Source organism: Myxine glutinosa, chromosome 10 (genome assembly GCF_964187855.1).
Source record: "Myxine glutinosa chromosome 10, kmMyxGlut1.1, whole genome shotgun sequence".
Classification (NCBI taxonomy): domain Eukaryota; kingdom Metazoa; phylum Chordata; class Myxini; order Myxiniformes; family Myxinidae; genus Myxine; species Myxine glutinosa.
The window spans coordinates 18,886,347-18,907,154 of record NC_136270.1 but is presented as its reverse complement, the minus strand read 5'-3'; the positions used below and the strand labels follow the sequence as shown (position 1 = coordinate 18,907,154).

The following is a 20,808-nucleotide window of genomic DNA, read 5'->3' as shown; positions in this document are numbered from 1 at the left end:
AAAAGAAAATAAAAGAAGAAAAAAGAAGAAGAAAAAAAAAAAGAAAAAAAAAGAAGCAACATAATGTGTTTTTAATGACAGCATTTGAGAGATTTAATAGGAACCACAAAACGACTTTTGTGATAGTGGAGAGAAATAATAAATAAATTGTCGACCAAATAACAATGTTGGTTTTAAATATACCAAGGGCATCCTACCGTGCGAATAAGTTTGTAGGTTTCGTCTTGCCGTTCATTTTCAAAGGGTGGTTTGCCATTTAGAAACTCGTAGCAGAGCACACCCAGGCTCCACAAGTCCACCTTCTCATCATGGGTATTACCTTCTACCATCTCCGGTGGTAAGTAATCCAATGTGCCACACAACGTCGTGCGCCTGTGGCGATCAGGAAGTACAATTCAATGACCCAGAACAGTACATTTGTCAATCGCATCAACCAAAATTTAATTCCTACCTTTCACATCAACCATCACTTTAAGCAAGGAGTCAAATATTATTGTGTGGGTGTTTATTTGAAAGTTAAAAAAAAAAAAAAAAAAAAAAAAACCCAGACAATTAACAAACACAAGAAATGCAAAGAACCATTGGTGGGGGGAGTGGGGGTGGGAGCAGGAAATGGACAAAAGGGTAAACGATGAATGCAGAGGTTTAAAACACATAGAACAACTGAAATGGAAATGGGATCCCTTCATTCAAGTGCAGCACCTGGCTGCTGCTTGCATCACTTCTGGGAGCAAAGCTGTGACCAGTGCAGTATTCCCTGATAGTCATAGGAGAAATTTAGCCAGGGTACCGGCACACAATAGCCTGCTCTTTGGAGAGAAGAAAAAAAAAAAAATATGGGGCCCATATCGTCCACCAGGAAATGATGGACACGTCCACAACTTAACATCCCACCCGATTGGTGGCGTACTCGTGTAGGTTTATAGTCGGGCCTGGGATTGAACCCAGACAAGATGTGTGCAACCTAAGGCAACAACCCAGACTCCTCCCACCCCCTATCCAGAGGAATAATTTTTTAAAAAGTTAATGTTCAGCCACTCCAGACAAGTTACAATGTGCAGAGCCATGTTGCCAGAAATACTAAAGCATTTCCCTCATCGATTTGATTTTTGCACATGCTGGAACCAAGAATGTGTAAAAAGTGCTGTGCATTTAAAGCCTCAATAGATTATGTGTATCCAGAATGGAACAATAAAACTTTATTTTGGATCTGCGAGGGTCTTTATTGAACATTGACACTTGATAGTTTGTCATGGAAGGCTCAGAAGGCTATTGAGTCCATGATCTTACTAAAGATCAGAGGACAACCCTTTCCGGCGGAGTTTTTGGTTTTTTTTGTATACAAGATCGAGGCTCATGTGAGTGCACATTAATCACACAAAAAAATAAAAATAAAAAAAATAAAAAACACGGACACAAAACATACAATAAAGGGAACGGGAGACAAGTTGGGGAGAGAGGGAAGCACACAAGTACAACAGCAGAGAACAGGGACATCGGGAGATCTGTGGGAGGGAGAGGGCTTGCGAGGAGGAGGCATGGGAAGGGGGTGGGAGAGGTCTAAAACACCTGGACACTGCTAGGACTTCCAGGAAAGAAGTTGGTATTTCAAAAAAGTGGATCTGTGGTGAATTAACCGGGGTAGAAAAGATCAAAGTTTTGGATGGGGGAAGATAAGAGATGGTGGTGAACAGCTGTTTTAAAGACCTGGAGGGAGGGGTGGGATTGAAGAGTAAGGGAGTTTGTTTCAGAGGTGAGAGAAAAGAGAAATGAACGAGTGAAGGTGAGCAGAGAGTCTTGATTTTGGCAATTTCAACAGAAGAGGGTTGTTGGCAGATCTTGTGCGACATGTGGGAATATTTGGGGGACAGAGCACAGATAGAGCTGGGGGAGCTAGGCCAGATAAGTCAGTAGAAGACAGAAAGACCACCTACCTGCCTGCGTTGAGCGAGTGAAAGGCCCTCACAATCAGCTTCATCACAGGAGATGCCAATGATTCTGAAAGCTTTGGTTTCAAGTGTGAAGCCAAGCTCTGTGTGAGGCAGGAGCAACAGCCCAGAGGGGAGAACAGTATTCCATTCAGCTGCGAATGAAAGCCTTGTCTGTGGTGAGGAGCTCAGGTGTGCCAAGGAAGGACTTCACACGACAGGATGCCCAGTCAGCGACTGGCTTTGGAGTATAGCTTGGAAATGTGGTTTTCCCAGGAAAGATCATGGCAATTAGTGAGACCCAAAAGCTTGAGTGACATCTTCATTGAGAGGATTGTTGAGAAAGTAGATGGGAGGGTTTTCCAGTTGGTCTTTTCGGAGAGACATAGTAAGAGTGTGAGATTTGTCAGGATTCAAAGACATGTTCCACTTGTTTGACGAGTCTGTGATTTTGTCCAGGTCTGCAGAGTGTGAGGCTGCAGATTGCCGATCTGAGGGATAAGGAATGGAGCGGCAGAGAGTGGAGTCATCAGCAAAGAGATAGAGAGGATTTTCCAGAGAGTCGGAGAGATCATTGATGAAGACCAAAAAAAGCACAGGGCCCAGAACACTGCCTTGGGGATCTCCAGCCAGAACAGCAAGGGGAGATGAGAGAAATCCATTCAGGGCCACACGTTGACTACGACCAGAGAGGACGTCCGCAAGCCATGTGTGGATATTTCCATGGATACGATAGGAGGAGAGTTTGGTGAGCAGAGCGGGGTACCAGACCGTATCGAAGGCACGTGATATGTCAAGGGAGACAGCTCCGATTTCCTGTTTGGCATTGAAGACCCTCCATCGATTGTCAAGACAACAAGAAGCATGTCCAGAGTAGATTGACATGATCTGAAAACAAATTGATGATCGGACATCAAGCCATTGGAGAAGAGTAAGAATTTGATATCCGAACCAATGATGGATTCCATGACTTTGCTGATATAATTGGGAGCAGGCCAATTGGTCTGTAGTTGCAAGGATCTGTTTTTGCACCTTTTTGTGTGAAGCGGTAATGTTGGCTGAATCCAAACTGATGGCAGATGACCTTGAGCGAAAGAGGGTGAAGAGCATCGAGAGAGGGTGAGAAAGAGGCAGAGCAGGATTTTAGGACCCATGGGTTGATGCCGTCTGGTTGCTCGTACATTGCTGATTTTAGGAGTTGCTCGTACGTTGGATCTGATTTGGGTAATCATGAACATAAAGGTTTATTTTATTTTTTTAATGAATGTGGAATGGTCTCTGCGCTATTTTGGACAGTTATCCCTCCCATATGACCAGCATGACTTCACCATACAGTAACACAATGCCAGGGCATTTCCCAGCATTTTGTGGATAATTAGAGCAACAATAAACTAAAGAGTTAAAAGAACTTGTACACTTGTGCCTATGTAATATGCAGATGCCATCGAATTAGAAATTGGACAAGAGCTATTTGGTGGAATAAATGTAAATATACAAACCTTGATTTTGAGCTACTCATCACACAAGTCTCATGAAAATGAAAATGCTGCCAAGGATCCAGGTTACCAATACAACATGCATTTTAAGGCCATTTTCCCTGCTAGAGTGGGGGTCAGCCTTGCGGTCCCCATGACAATCTTCTCCATTTTGCCCTATTTTCTGCATCTCTCCTTGTTAACCCCCTTCCCCGCATTTCTTCTTCCACCATCTTTAGCCAAGTCTTTCTCGGTCTTCCCCGTCTTCTACTTCCTTCTACATTAATTTCCATCACTCTTCTCAACCAGTCACTTTCATCCTTCCTCAACACATGACCAAACCATCTCAACCTGTTCCTCTTCACAGCATCAATCACAGGCAATATTCCTATCACCTTTCGCAATTCATCATTTGTCTTCCTCTCTCTCAACGATACTCCACACATCCATCGAACCATTCGCATTTCCACTCTTTCCAGCCTTCGTTGCTGCTCTACGTTCATTACCCATGTCTCGCTCCCATAAATCACAACACTTCTCACACATGCAGCATACACCTTTCCCTTCAGCTTCAGCGACACTCTCCTCATCAGCACACCACTCAGTTCCCGAAACTTCTTCCATGCACATCTCACTCGAGCAACCGTTGCCGAGTCTGATCCACCTTCTCCATTCAGTATGTCTCCGAGGTAGCAAAATGTTTTCACACCTTCCAGCTTCACGCCGTCTCCAAGATCCAACTCAACATTTCCTCCATCTGCAGCTCCCTCTGTGCATACCTTACATTTGAATGTAGCTGCCACACTGGTAAATGACCCTCTCAGACCACTACATTTTTGATGAACCCACTCAGCGCACATTGTACATTGAATGGAGTTCACTCCGACACCCTTCCTGCACACAGCACACGGCCACTTCCCAGTTCTTTCCACCTCACCACATGCTTTACCACTTGCCATCACCTTCGTCTTTCCGATATTCACCTTCAGACCTTTTGTCTCCATACATTCCTTCCACTTGTTCATCTTTTCCTTGTCCATCCATACTTTCCGCAATCAACACCAGATCATCTGCATACAACAACTCCCACGGTAAACCCTCCTTTACGTTCTGAGCCAGCACCTCCATCACAGCTACAAATAGTAGTGGACTTAGTACCGACCCCTGATGCACTCCCACCTTCACCTCAAACTCACCACTGTTCCCGTCCTTGGTCCTTACAGTTGTGCGCGCTCTTTTGTACATTGCAATCACGACTCTGATCAACCATTCCTCCACTCCCAACTTCCTCAATGCCCATGTCAATACTTTGCATGGAACCCTATCGAATGCTTTCTCCAGATCAACAAACCCAAAAAACAACTTCTTCCTCTTCTCCATGTACTTCTCCTGCAACTGCCTCACAATGAAAAGCGCATCTGTCGTTCCTCTTCCTGGCATAAATCCAAACTGCATTTCGTCGATCTTCACTTTCTTCCTTATCCTCCTCTCCAACACCCTTTCCAAAACTTCATTCCATGCTCCAATAACTTTATCGCTCGGTACGAGCCACACTCCAGAGGGTCACCTTTCCCCTTGTATAGAGGGACGAGGGTACTCAGTTCCCAATCCACTGGAATGCGGCCTTCTTTCACCACCAGATTACAGATCTCTGTCATTCTCTTCACACCCCAACTTCCTGCTGCCTTCAACATATCTCCCACAACTCCCGTCGGCCCTCCCGCTTTTTCACTCATCATTGCTTTTATCGCTTCCTCAACTTCCTTCTCAGTTATCTTCTCTGCCGGTCCTAAAACTGGGTTACTCTCTATGTTGCCATCCCATTCATTGTGTATTCAACAGCATTTCCAGCATTTCCAACAGCATTTCCATTTCCATTCCTTGGCAAACCTGAGCTCCTCACCACATACAAGGCTTTCATCCGCAGCTCAATGGAATACTGTTCCCCCCTCTGGGCTGGTGCTCCTGCCTCACACCTTGCTCGACTTCACGCTGTTGAGGCCAAAGCTTTCAGAATCATTGGAATCTCCTGCGATGTAGTCAACGCCGAGGGCCTTTCACTCACTCACTCACCGCAGGCAGGTTGGTGGTCTTTCTGTCTTCTACCGACTCCTCTCCGGCCTTGCTCCCCCAGCTCTCTCTGTGCTCTGTCCCCCCAATATTCCTTCAGGTCACACAAGATCTGCCTGCAACCCTCTTATGGTTAAACTGCCAAAGTCTAGGCTCTCTGCTCACCTTCACTCTTTCATTCTCCTTTTCTCCCACCTCTGGAACAAACTCCCCCACTCCCTTCAATCCCACTCCTCCCTCCAGGTCTTTAAAACAGCTGTTCACCACCATCTCTTATCGTCCCCCATCGAAAACCTTGATCTTTTCTACCCCCGGTAATTCACCCCAGAGTCCTTGCAGTGTTCATATGTTTTAATCCTCTCCCACCTCCCCCCCAAGTCCTCCCGATGTCCCTGCTCTCAAATGTTGTGTTTGTGTCCTTCCCCCTCTTCCCCCCCCTCTTTTGTGTCCTTCCCCCTCTCTCCCCATCTTGTCTGCCGCTCCCCTTGTTTTTTGTGTTTTGTGTGTCGGTTTGTCTTTTTGTGTGATTAATGTTAGCTCTTTCACGAGCCTCGATTTTGTATACAAAAAACAAACAAAAAAAAAACACTTTTCCATCTGCCTTTAATTCCATCTGGGTCGACAACGATTTGTCCCACTTCATCCTTCAAGCAACTCACCCCCATCACATCACACCTCTTTCGCTATGTGCTTTGCAATCCTGAATACTGCTTTCTGACCCTCTTCCGAATCCAAGCGTTCTCCGAACATTTTCCTACATGCCTCCTGCGCCTTTGCTACCTCTTTCTTTGCAGCCTTCCTGGCTGCCTTATAACTTTCATGCTCTGCTGTTACTGCTCCCGTACCCTTCGCCTTCTGCCACTCCTTGAACTTCTTCCTCTTCTCGTCAATCCTCTTTCCAACTTCATCATCCCACCACCATGTTTCCGAGTGCCTCGGTGGTCCTTTTGTCCATCCACATACCTCACCAACGGCTCCCAACAGACTAGCTTTCATTGACATCCAACCACTTTCAAGCTCAACCACATCATCCTCTACCCTACTCAGCCTCTCTTTTAATGCCTCCCTTTCTGTCACCTCTTTCAACCTCCACACCTTCATTCTTGGTTGGTACTTCACCCGCCGCGCTATCCTCGCACCTTTCACCCTTATGTCGCAGACAACCAAGTGGTGCTGTGAAACAGCCGCCTCCCCCGGGATCACCTTTGTGTCCCGGAGGTGCCCCCTATCTCGCCTACGCACCATCAGGTAGTCAACGGTTGTCGTCGACCCACCTGACGTGTATGTAACAAGCTTATTATCCTCTTTCTGGAACTGAGTATTACAAATCAACAAATCAGCTCCATCAGCAAACTCCAAAATCCTTTCACCTTCTCCATTTCTCACACCATATCCGTAATCCCCATGAACTCCCTCAAAACCATCCATACTCCTTCCCACATGTCCATTCAGGTCTCCTCCCACCACAACAACTTCCTCATCTTTCACGTTTTCCATCAGCTTCTCTATCGCACACCAGAACTTGTCCTTCTCTTCATCGCTCCGACCAACCTGCGGAGCATATCCCGAGATGACGTTCACAAGAGCTTTCCAATCATCATTTTCACCATCATCAACCTATCACTCACTCTAGTCACACTCACCACACCGTCTACAAACTCCTCAGAAAACAGGACACCAACACCATTCACGCCCTCCCTTGCCCTCGCCACACAAACTTGTATTTCTGTCCCTGCCTACCCTTCACCATTCTCACACCACTTCCCTTCCATCTCGTCTCTTGCACACAACATATGTCCACTCTTCTTCTGATCAATACTTCCACCACTTCTCCTGATCTCCCTGTCATTGTCCCTACATTCCATGTCCCAAACCTCAGAAACCGATCTCCACTTCGGGCTGCACCCTGCCCATATGTAGTTGTAATTGTCATGGTTCTCTTTTTGAAGCAATGTTTTTTTTATGGCCGGATGCCCTTCCCGACGCCAACCCTCTTAGTCGTCTCTTATGACACGCAGGGACACGGTGTACCTATTCTGACCAGGGTACACACTGGGAAACGTTTAAAACATGGAAATTCGGGGGGGGGAGGGGGCGGCGTCAGTATCACGGCTGCGGTTTAAACATATTCCAACAATATCCAAACAGAACCATGAAAACCATGAAAAACAATCTGGGAAAAGTCTCCAAGCGAGAACGTGGATTTGAGAAAGAAGGAGCAGAGGCGGAAGAAAAACGAGATACAGGGGCGGGGCATAAGTCGAGACGAGGAGGAGAGCGAACAAGCAACGTGTCCGGGAGGAGAGAAAGAATCAATATAGAATTCTTTGTCTCGGGAGGTGAGGTGAGGGGGAGAAAATAAAATAAAAGAAACAAGCAATACAGCGAAGGAAAGAACCCAAATCGACAAAACACCGACGGGGGGAGGGAAGCCCCAAGTTACCAGGCCGCGCACGTGGTACGACCCAGAAAACGATTAACTACACACAAGTTTGTACGAATTACAAACCAATACCAACCAGAAACACACAATAACACATACACAGCAAAATAACCAGTGGAAATTTGACAAAGACAAGAATGGGAAAACACTTAAACTTCGATGCCGTGGAGAGCTCGAAGTACGCTTCACTCGCCCGAGGAACCGGAAACCGGAAACCTTGTTCTGATTACATCGTTATTGAGAGGGGAGGACGAGATAAAGAGGGGAAAGGGGTAGTGCGGAAGAGGGGGGGGGGGATGGGGTAGTGGGGAAAAGAGAGAGAGGGAGGATGGGGTAGTGGGGAAGAGAGAGAGGGGGGATGAGAGGGGGGGGATCCAGGTTACCAATCACCTCTTAATTTCACTTTTCCTTTTTAAGCTACTTAAAATGCGCAACTGCTCAAGCCACAGAAGCAATGGAGATTTCGGTAATGCAAAGAAACAATTGAACAGTCCTGCCATTTTTTTTTTATTTACAGCAATAATATCAGGAAAAAAAAAGTTTATATTTATTTTTACAAAAGACATTTTAAAAAAAACAAAAAACAAGGGCTTACTTTGAGGAAGGTGCATGCACAGACCATCCAAAATCTGCCATCTTCAGCTCCCCCTGGAGGCCGAGCAGCAGGTTTTCTGGCTTTATGTCACGGTGAATCACCTTCTTAGAATGGCAGTACATAAGGGCCTGAGCCATCTCTGCTATGTACTGAAAGGAGGAGGAGGCGAAGGATGGTGGGTGTTTTAAGCAGGTTCACATTCTTTTGTAGAATCGTATATAACCCCACAATGGTTATTCGTCATGGCATGTGATCCAATCAGCCGATCTTAGCATGGGCAGCCCCAAGCACCCCACCTCATTCCCTCACCCCCAATAATGAACAATTTCTCTTTTGAATACCCTTTTCCTATCCTCATCTTTTCTCCACTTTATCAATTTAGCCCCTCATATCTTCGGAATCTGTCAGAAGCCACTTTCATTAACAAAATTAACACAATGTACTATTTTGTTTGAACAGTCAGAGAGACAGCATTGCATTCCCTCCCCAGTACAAAACACAATCTCCACCACAAGACAGTGGGTGGTGTACCGTTGCAGTGCGAGTGTCATCAAAATAGCCGTTCTGTTTCAGCTCCTTGTAAAGTTCCCCCTTGGCCGCATACTCCAGTATAAGGTACACTCGCTTCTCATCGTGAAAATAGCCGTATAGCCGCAGGATGTTGGGGTGCCTGAGGACCAGATAATAAATAAACTGCAGATACAATGCAAGTCAACATTATTTATTTTCCAGAGAACAATGCTGAAGAAGTGCTGAAGACTTTTCTCATATGTACTTATAAACATATTGGGCAATCATACTAACATAAAGCAATTCTGCATGTATTCATGTACAATGCCCTACACAAGTATTAACTAAATTCAAAGCGTTACATCTGGTGCAAGCCTAACACTGCACATCACCCAGTCAACACCATTCCTACTGTCAAGCATGGTGGTGGCAGCATCATGTTATGGTGCTGCTTTTCATCAGCAGGGACTGGCAAGACTGACAAGATAGTAGGGCCAATGGATGCTACAAAGTACAGGAGAATCCTTGATGAAAACCTGAGTGAGTCAGCCATGAATCCAAAACTGCATAGGAGATTCACATTTCCACAGAACAATGATCCAAAGGACAAAGCTAAAGCCACACTGGAATGGTTGAATAAGAAAATAAATGTTCTTGAGTGGCCCAGTCAAAGTCCTGACTTGTACCCAATTGAACATTTTTGGCACGACTTGAAGATTGCAGTCCATCGATAATCCCCATCAAACTTGGCAGAACTAGAGAAATTTTCACAAGAAGAATCAGCAACGATTTCACCATCTCACTGTGCAAAGCTGGTAGAGACCTACCTACCCAAAGACTGAAAAATTGCTTCTGCATCATTTGCAATTCAACCAAATGTGGCATTATTGGTAGGTGATGAATACTTTTGCAGGCCACTAACATTACAGAACATTTCATGACGGAATCAATCAGCTGGACCGATTTGCACCAATCTCCACTCCAACCCTTGCCCCCTTTGCGAGAATGGGGAGATCTGCAATTTTCACCTGGAAAAGGTGAATAGTGCAAGTGGAATAATCACCAACCCCTGTGAGATGGAGGGTTATTGAGGGCCACATAAAAAAACAGCATGTGGGACAGCACATTTGGGTTGCCTGCCCAAACAGCTGATAACACCAGTGCCCAACATTCTCCGCCTCGTGGTAAAGCACAAGCCTGGCAACACCTAGAGCTGCCTACGTAGAGCTCATGAAAGTGCATTGTTATAAAAAATTAGATTAAACTCCCATAGGTCATGAGGCCTTCATTCTCATAATAATTCAGAAGTAAATCAAGTTTGCGAGTTTTCCCCCTCTCAACCTCCTCAAATTAAACACAGCTTGCCACCCAATTACTTGTACAACCATTTCAATATCAGAGCGAACAGGTCAGCAGTTACCTGAGATGGGACTGAATTTCAATTTCACGACGCAACTGGTGCTCCACGCAGGACTTCTCCAACTGTGATTTGAAGAGCACCTTGAGAGCGACGATGAAATGAGTTTGCTTCTCTCGCGCCAGGTACACATTGCCAAACTTGCCTTTGCCCAGGGGTCGTCCGATATCAAAGCAATCCAAGGACCAGCGTTTCCTTCAGGCAATAATTGCAAAATTGAACTTGACATGCATCACCCCCTCCAATGTAGTTAAGAATATGAATACTCGGACCAGGAAATGAAATAAAACTTGTGCAAGGGCAATCCAGTGTTCCTTCATACATTTGTTGTGCATCTCATGTCAATAATCAATGCAATACACAAGTACCTCCATGACCACAGAAAATGGTGAACCTTCACAGAACTGCCAGTGAACAACACTCCAACACTCTCATCAGCTGGTCTGTCATCTGTCTACTAACTTGCAGCAAACTAATACTACAGCAATTTTAATGTTTGCTGAATAAATTTCTTCACATATTGACGCATTCATTGCGTTTTCCAAAACAATTGTTAACTCTGCACAACTTTCAGCTATCGACGAGATAATTTTCGTCATAAAATCTGAAATAGTACTAAAACACGTGTCACTGTGAAGCTTGAGTTTATTTATTTGATGGTCAGTTAAAAAAAAAAATTAGGTCAAAATAAGGAACAGTTTAAGTGTGAATTTACGTGACTATGCATGCGACCAAATGTAATGTGTGTATATTGCACACTCGCAGCCTTGCTTCTATATCCAAATGTGGCGTTAGGGGCATGCAAGCCAAGCTCGGTCGAGCACGTGTTGGGGTGTGTTCACCGAGCTGTAGATACAACTGGAGCACATCTGCAGCAAGTGCTCGCAGGGCAAGCAGCCACCATGTTGGAATACCCTTGCCCCGCTAGAACGCGAGGAGGTACAGGCATAACTTAGTGTGATAAGCATGAATGCATTAGAACACATATGAAATGAAGTGAGTGCATGAGTGGATTGAGCGCATATTAACTTTATCAGGTTCCATTGTCAGATCGATTCGGGTGAGATTACGGGGGTGACAGTTATTCTAAATCGCATAAAATAATTCAAAATATCTATGGGAGCAGGAGGGGGGGAGGGGGGAGGTGGGGGGGTCTCGTTATTCTTCTTTCTGACAATTGTTATTTTTTATTTAAATTATTTTGCAAGACGGCACTGTAATATTATTATGCTGTCATCATTATTCTTACCTTTGCCATTTGAAGTGGCCTTAGAAATATGTCATCAGGTGGAACGATGCTCAAGCTACTACCACATATTATACACTGAGGAAAAAGGCAATACAACATGGGAATTCCTAAAGGTGGGCGCGATTCGGAAAATTTTAAGTCCGCTTACCGCTTATCCGCTCCGCCAGCCCGTGTAGTCCGATTCGCTTATCCGCTTCAGCGGCCGAAAATCTTAGTCCGCTTACCGCTTATCCGCTTCGATTTTTAAAAAGCGCTTCGACGTTTTTAAAGCGATTTTTGACGTTTCTAAAGGGTATTTAATGCTTTTTAAGCCTAAATAGCCATTTCTAACTACTACAAAGACAAACAAAGCTTTTAAGATCAAAAATATACATTTTTATTTAAATAAAATTTATTCAAAATTTATTGAAATAAAGTTTTCCACTCGACTCTACAGTTAATTTAAATATAATTTTAATATATGCAAGTTACATTAAAGAAAAATCAATTTGCCCGTCCTTTCTTTGACAAGAGAGTCTACTAGTCAACAGACCTGGCGCCGGCCATGTCCTGGAAGGACTTGTGGCGGCCGCGTCTGCTGCCGCTGGGCTGGAGAGTCAGAAATCTCTCCATCTTGACGTTATTGCCGCTCTAGCGTCCAATAAAATATTCAGTTTTCACTTATTATTCACTTAAATAAATATTCACAATTCTAGAGTAACGGCTCAGGCTAACAGCTGATTTGGCGAATCGCGATGCGCTTTAATTTTTCGGTAGTCCGCTTACGCTTATCCGCTTCGGTTTCCGGGGGTTGTTCTGATTCGCTTACCCGCTTCGAAAACGTTAGTCCGCTGCAGCGGATAAGCGGACTTTCGAAGCGGACCGCCCACCTTTGGGAATTCCTCCGGACTTTTTGCAGTCAAGTGACGTCTAAAGCAACACGGGCTAAGAGAATGTGAAAACGACATGGAATCCTCTTATTCGTGATACAATTGAGGGCTCTGAAGCATCACTCAAAATACCCTCTGCCACCGTCACCAGAAGCGGCGCTACACGGTACACATTTACAAAGTTAATTTGCGTCATCCCACCGTTAGAATTCCAAGTGAGGGTGGCAAATGAAGTTACCACAACCTTTGCCGTATGACCTGCAGTACACTTGGCAAGTTTAGTTGGTCGAGATTGCATAATAAGCAACGACCGAATGCATAGACAAAGAAGATATATCTAAGATCTTGACACAAGTAACCACACGGGCCATCAATAACCAAGGTTTTGGTGGCCCAACAGTTTTTGCGGGCATTTCACAACTGGGACACCACTTATTTCAAATCCTGTAATTAAACCATCAAAAAAAAAAAAAAAGCTAAGCTCCGATTATTATAGAAACAAATGTGAAGAAAATTCACGGTTTATTATAAATTCCACACTAGGCTTACCATTCGTTATTAAAATTAAAAACTGCAACGAAGATTTGCAACAAAAAACCCCAAGAAGCCTTTAATGAACACAAAGCGAGCACAGGGATGGTAGGATAGCTCGGAGGTACGCACACTCCCCTCAGAGCTGTCCAGCCTGGGTTGGGATCCCGACATGGTTATAAACTACAACTTAGTGTCACACATGCAGGCCGAGGCATCAATGAGTGTGCCGTCCCTCGGATTGATGTTAAACTGGGCGTCCCATCTGCCTGCATTAGTCGGTGGACATCAAGTAATTTATCGATCAAAGAAAGACTGATGGACAGACAAAACGAACCGATTGCTTAACCCCGCTTTGTACCACACACACATAGGATAATTACTAATTCCTGGCGTGACTCCAAGGAAGGCAATGACAAACCACTCCGGAAAGGCTTCAGCAACACAGACGGTCATGGCAATGACCAAGGATTGCCATAGTCATGATGGCAACCACAGACATGCTGATCACCACAAAAAAAAAAAGCACAATGTCCTTTTCAACTACATCTCATGTACTTGACATCCACTCACTTTGCAGTTGTGGCAGTAGTGCTAGAAGAGGCTTGATTGCCTGAAAAACAACAGAAGATAAAATTTAGTTGCAATATACCTCCAAAAAATTTTTAATATCGATTTACATTAAATTAGTGCAACGTAGTACTGCATATTGTGCAAAAGTGATTAACGGCACTTGTTTTAACTAATCATGGTTATAAAAAGGTTATCAAACATGGAATCAATACAACATACATTTATGACTACACTTTTAAAACTTTTCACAATTATTTTGAAAGAATGTCCGGTGTTGGGCCAGCTTAGGATCCTAGGATCCTGGGTTCGAATCCCGGTCGATCGCTGAATTAACGCCAGGGGGGTCGACTCAGCCTGTCATCCTTCCGAGGTCGGCTAATTGAGTATCAGTTCACTGGTAATTCCCTGTTTGTCGTAAAAGGCGACAAAAAGGGTTGGTGGCAGGAAGGGCATCCGGCCGTAAAACATTGCTTCAAAAAGGGGACTAACAAAAACAACAACAACCACGGTGCCCGAAAAAGGCCAACACCCGCTTTGCGGGGAAAAATGGCCTCTAAAGGTGGTTAATGTCCCTTTCTCTCATGGACCGGACCATAACTGAATGTCCTCCTTCCTCACCCTAATAATCCCTCCCTTCACAACTCTAATTAACTCTTGCCCTAGTCTTCGTTGAACTGGTGAAGTTGCAAGCAGACGAGCAAGGCAGCAGCTGAATCCCCATCTAGGTTTAAAGCCATTGTGGACAGCTTAACCTCCCCAGATGTTTTTAATGTGGACAAAACGGGGCTCTTTTTGGAAGAGAATATCGTCCCGTACGTTCATTTCCAAGGAAGAGCAGCATGCCTCTGGCTTCAAGGTAGCAAAAGACCGACTGCCTGACACCCCTTGGTGGCAATGCCACACGAGACATGAAGTTAAAGCCCCCTCATGTACCTACGTGTCTACCCAGCCTTAAATGCGTTTTATTAAAATTAAAATTAAATGCGTTTCCCATTTAAGCCGCATTCCAGTGAATTGGGAATCGAGTACTCTCATCCCTCTATACAAGGGGAAAGGTGACCCTCTGGACTGTGGGATAAAGTTATTGGAGCATGGAATGAAGGTATTGGAAAGGGTGTTGGAGAGGAGGATAAGGAAGAAAGTGAAGATCGACGAAATGCAGTTTGGATTTATACCAGGAAGAGGAACGACAGACGCGCTTTTTATTGTGAGGCAGTTGCAGGAGAAGTACATGGAGAAGAGGAAGAAGTTGTTTCTTGGGTTTGTTGTTCTGAAGAAAGCATTCGATAGGGTTCCACGTGAAGTGGTGACATGGGCATTGAGGAAGTTAGGAGTGGAGGAATGGTTGATCAGAGTAGTGATGGCAATGTACAAAAGAGCGCGCACAGCTGTAAGGATGAAGGACGGGAACAGTGGTGAGTTTGAGGTGAAGGTGGCAGTGCATCAGGGATCGGAACTAAGTCCACTACTATTTGTAGCTGTGATGGAGGTGCTGGCTCGGAACGTCAAGGAGGGTTTACCGTGGGAGTTGTTGTATGCAGATGATCTGGTGTTGATTGCAGAAAGTATGGATGGACTGAAGGAGAAGATAAACAAGTGGAAGGAATGTATGGAGACAAAAGGTCTGAAGGTGAATATCGGAAAAACAAAGGTGATTGCAAGTGGTAAAGCATGTGGTGAGGTGGAAAGAACTGGGAATTGGCCCTGTGCTGTGTGCAGGAAGGGTGTCGGAGTGAATTCCATTCAATGTACAATCTGCGCTGAGTGGGTTCATCTAAAATGTAGAGGTTTGAGAGGGTCATTAACCAGTGTGGCAGCTACATTCAAGTGTAAGGTGTGCACAGAGGGAGCTGCAGATGGAGGAAATGTTGAGTTGGATCTTGGAGACGGCGTGAAGCTGGAAGGTGTGAAAACATTTTGTTACCTAGGAGACATGCTGAATGGAGAAGGTGGATCAGACTCGGCAACGGTTGCTAGAGTGAGATGTACATGGAATAAGTTTCGGGAACTGAGTGGCGTGCTGACTAGGAGGGGAGTGTCGTTGAAGCTGAAGGGAAAGGTGTATGATGAATGTGTGAGAAGTGTTATGATTTCTGGGAGCGAGACATGGGTAATGAACGTAGAGCAGCAACGAAGGCTGGAAAGCATGGAAATGCGAATGGTTCGATGGATGTGTGGAGTATCGTTGAGAGAGAGAGGGGAAGACAAATGATGAATTGCAAAAGATGATGGGAATGGAGCCTGTGATTGATGCTGTGAAGAGAAACAGGTTGAGATGGTTTGGTCATGTGTTGAGGAAGGATGAAGGTGACTGGTTGAGAAGAGTGATGGAAATGAATGTAGAAGGAAGTAGAGGACGGGGAAGACCGAGAAAGACTTGGCTAAAGATGGTCGAAGAAGAAATGCGGGCAAGGGGGTTAACAAGGGGAGATGCAGAAAATAGGGCAAAATGGAGAAGATTGTCATGGGGACCGCATAGCTAACCCCCGCTCTTGAAGGGAAAATGGCCTTAAAATGCCTGTTGTTGTATTTGTGCTGTTCATCTTTTACAAGTGCTTTAAATGTAAGTTTCCCAATCTGCCCATTACCGAATTTTGTCATAGGCTGTGACCATAAGTGCAGTCATTCTTGTTTATTACTAATTACTAATATTTATTTGTCTCGTGTTCATTAAATGATTCAAGTTATCACAATTAATATACACCATTCTTATGTCCCAGGAGGTAGAGCATCTACCTCCAGTGTGTCCGGTCCACGTATCCTCATTAACACGATGTTCTAGGAGCCCCGTTGTGCGACTTTCTCAGGAACCTATCCTTTACACAAACCAGAGTGTTACTGCACCCCAAGAGGGTAGGCAAGAGTCCGCAGCCTTTCCGAACCATTCAGGTGAATATTCTTTACCCATATATCTCAACCACAAAAAGGAGTGGCTCAGGCAGTCCACCAATTGATAAACTGCTTGGGATTGAGGTCTATCCTTAACTGGTCCAAGCATCTTAGTGCATACTCATGTTAAACAATAGTTTAAAATGTCAATGCTTCAACAATATCATATTTTGACACAATCCAAAAAGGTGACATATATATATATATATATATATATATATATATATATATATATATATATATATATATATATATATATATATATATATATATATATATATATATATATATATATATATATATATATATATATATATATATATATATATAAATATATATATATTGTTACAGATACGACTTTGATGGTATGGTGGGCCGAGCGGGATGGCCGCCGTATCCGTACAAGTTACCCCGATTGCACCCGGGGTTGACTAATCGCGCTATGCTGGCTCAATAAGAAAAAGAAGACACCCGGCTGGGTTATAATGACACAATACGACACCAGGGGTTCAGTTCTCAAGTATATTCGTACGGAAAAAGGTTAGATTACAACTACAAGAGGGACAGCATAGGAAGACAGGCACTTAGACACACTCTTATATTAACCCTAGACAGACCACAGATAAACGGGACAACGCTGACTCACACGGGATTTGATGGCAAGGAAAGCGGCAGTCGATGGCTCAGGTGCACCTGGCTCAGGGACAGAATCACGTACGGTGGTGTCCAGCAGATGCGGGGAGGTCGCTCAGCGCTCGTGGGTCGCGACTTTGGTGGAGATGCCGGGGAGGTCGCTCAGCGCTCGGGAGGGTGGCGTCTTGTCCTTCCAAGCTCGGGGCGCATCTGACGTCACGTCCGGCGCGGGGCCGCGTATATCCGGCGGGGAGTCACGCCCTCGCTCGTTAGCTCCGCCCCATATGGCATCGGCCCATGGCTTCTCATTGGGTGCGGGGGTTACCGGCTCCGCCCTTGACGAGGGGCCGACAGGGAGCCCCCTTCTGGGTAACCCCGTCGAGCACATGTTCAATGGCGGCCAACCGAGCCGGAGTGAGGACGCAAAGCCGCTGTTGTTGTGGTTGTTGTTGGAGCTTGAGATGATGGGAAGAGATGCGGGGAGGTATGGGAAGGTCCTAAACTCCTACTGGTGCCATATCATCACATTCTGGTGCAACGAAGAGTCATAATTAATGGAAACAAGTCCTTAACTGACATAGATTAAGAATAACTAGCAAGATGTCCTATAATTGTCTACGTGTGGTGCGGGGGACCTGGGCACGACATTTAATGGGGGAATGAAGGGGAAGATCGGCTCTAATGGGTGTTGTTTACAGACAATGGGACTAGGGAATGGGGTAAGGGGAGAGTTGGGGAGTATCGGAGAAGATAGGGGAATATTTACAAGCGGATATGGAGGTCAAATTCCATATTCGCAACATTGCACCCTTCTCTACCCTCGGGGCGTCCCGACCCGATAAATTTTTACCTACTTTAGTGTGGCACGCAATGTAGTTCCCTCTACTATTAACTCTACCCTGAGTGCGACAGTTTTATAGATATTCACAAATGAGTAAATATGTCCCCCTGCGACGTTGCACCCTTCTCCTCTCAGAAACACACCCACAGGATAACCGAATCCGGAAAGAATCCTCAAACTAAACATACAGCCGGTAGGGAGCATTATTTACAAGACTACGCTGCTATTTACACTACGATCCAGGACCTGTTTTTGGAGGAACACATGCAGATGTTATGCATAGAGAGAGCGCGCTTGCCAACATCGATACACCAACCCACGAGTGCTCTGTGGCCGACGGCCTTTAATAACGTGCAGAGCACCCTTTCCCGAGCATCAACAGCACCACCCCACCACCAATCGGTGCAGTCACCATTGTTCAATGATTAAAAATAAATGCGACAACCCCTAACCCTGCAGGTGTCTCTTGCTCTTCGTGTGGCCTTCAGTGGTGTTAATTAAAAGTGGTTCACCTGTATGGCATAGGTGCCACGTTGACCCATAGGTCCTTCCACGGGTGGTGCTTGGCCGCAAAAGAGCTGCGGTCCATTGTGGGTGGCCACAAACATTGCGGTCCATATGGTGTATCGATCCAGGCAGCGAACAGCGAAAGTGCAGGCCCACAACTGCGTAGCCAGCACCTCTCTCTCCTCTCTCTCTACCCCAAAGCCAGATCCTCGGAGGTGGGAGACAAAAGAAGCAGACAAGTGAGTAAGGTGGTAAGGGCGCAAAAGTGCACGCAATACAAGATGATGCACATTGGGGGCACATGGGAACCAGGTGAGACAGGTACGTTCCTATCGTACGCCCCCCCCCCACCAGGTAACCTACATGGCCCCTCCCTTACCCCTTACTGTATCCACAAAACACAACACTACCCATAAACATCCACTTTACAAATCGACAACATCCCTACTGTCTTCCCCGTTCCTCCCATAAACCAAATTCGTCTTCTCTCCCTCCTAACCAATCAAATTTGCCATTTTCAACTCTCATCAAAATTTGCCATCTCCAACTGCACATCAAAATTTGCCATCACCAATTCATCATCAGTCCCTCCTAAGGAGGGAGAGATGGAATCACCCCAATGTCTCATCCACGTCGTGATGCGTCTCACAAATCCTCACAGCAATCTCATTTCTGCAACACAAACAAAGAAAACACAGGTGTGGAGTCATCATCATCACCACAGGCAAGTGGCTGCGCATGGTGCGGCAGGTTCATCAATCCTAACTATCTCCTAAATGACTTTAACAACTTTACACTACCCGGGGTCTTCCTCCGGCCAAACCATTGGCCCTCTTACACTATGGGTTCTAAAAACCAATTCCCATTGGCCAAACTGTGGTGCTCTTCAATTTGGGGTCTCACTCCCCCGATTCATCTCCCGGTGCCCTCGCACAATTTCTGGGCTGCGGCGTGTACCTCTCCCAGTGGGTCTACCCACCTGCACACCTCCACCACTGCAGTTGCCTCCGAGCTTACCTGCTCCTCACCCTAACCTAACTACCTGGGGAAGGCCCTCTGGCTCTCTCCCCACTCCGTGCCCTCTCTGGCACTGGGCTGCCCGATCCACACCCGGGACCCTCAGGCACCCACTCACAACTACCGGCTCCCAGAGCCCACCTGCGGCCTCACCTGGCCGACATCCTCACAGTGGTGGAGTGCCCAACCAACTACACACACTAACAGGCTACACGCCCAGCCATTTCCACAACACTAATGCACCCATTCACAACACCATTCTGCAACCGCACCACAAATGCCAATATCCAACCACAATTTACCTGTACCCTCTACCTAACACTTACACTACCCGCCCCGGGTACTCGTGAAAGGGGTCCACTCTTCCCCCATCCACACCTTCGCACCACGCACACCACTCCATACCACTTACTCCAACTCTCTCCACACACCTGTACTTGCACCCTGTGCTCTCACACCTGGTGCCACCTGCACCCTTCTCTCCCCAAGCGCATTCGCGCTGATCCACAACACTCACTACTCATACACTGCTCCACACACCTGTCCAGTTGCACACCTGTGCAATCACACCTGTCCAATTCTCACAAACACGGCATCATCTCAGCTAACTACTCCCTTCTGAAACTTGCGCTTCCCAGTCGTCCCTTTAAACTATTGCGCTCCCTCGTCATTATCATCCATACTAATCTACCTGCGTCCCCACTACAGGTATCAGTCACTAACTAAACTTAACGTTACCTACTGTCATCTTCTAGGGCCCTATTGATATAACCTAACCCACCCGGGCTAGTTTTCACTGCCATACACCCCATAAACTATTGCTCCTTTGCCCCCCTCATGGGAAGGGTGGCAGGGATGCCATCCCACCACATCGGGGGTCTCTCACTACCAATTTTGCACATCGAATTTCAACAAATTAAAAATTTGCCAATCACTGCCCATCATCTGCCAATCACTACTGCCAATCCTTTGCCAATCATCAAATTTTGTTTTTTTTCTAATTTCGGGGCCAAAACACTAACCTCATCACCCAGTCTACTCACTAATACCTCTCGGTGCGCCAATCCCTGTCCAAAGCCCGGCTTCGTAAAGCCAAGCAATGGATGCTGGTTGTTTTGTGCCAGCGGCTGGATGCGTCCGGCACTCGGTGCAGGGACGGGGGCTTACCCGTGCCGAGATCCCACACACCACCTCGGCGTGGAGCCATCCAATGTCCCGATCTCGACCTGCCGGCACGTCTCAACACAACGTGGTCGCCATG

At 45.8% G+C, this 20,808-nt stretch overlaps 1 protein-coding gene across 4 annotated transcripts in view; it reads right to left on the bottom strand.

Moving 5' to 3' along the window:
* LOC137434210 (aurora kinase C) overlaps positions 1–20,808 on the bottom strand; it is a 40,005-nt gene that overhangs the window by 12,129 nt on the left and 7,068 nt on the right. For all 4 annotated transcript variants that reach the window (XM_068126994.2, XM_068126995.2, XM_068126996.2 and 1 more), the window contains exons 4-8: positions 13,661–13,700; positions 10,442–10,633; positions 9,043–9,181; positions 8,512–8,660; positions 198–372 (exon numbers count right to left, since the gene is read on the bottom strand). In XM_068126994.2, coding sequence (XP_067983095.2) covers positions 198–372; positions 8,512–8,660; positions 9,043–9,181; positions 10,442–10,633; positions 13,661–13,700 — 695 coding nt within the window. The remainder of the gene's footprint in view (positions 1–197; positions 373–8,511; positions 8,661–9,042; positions 9,182–10,441; positions 10,634–13,660; positions 13,701–20,808) is intronic.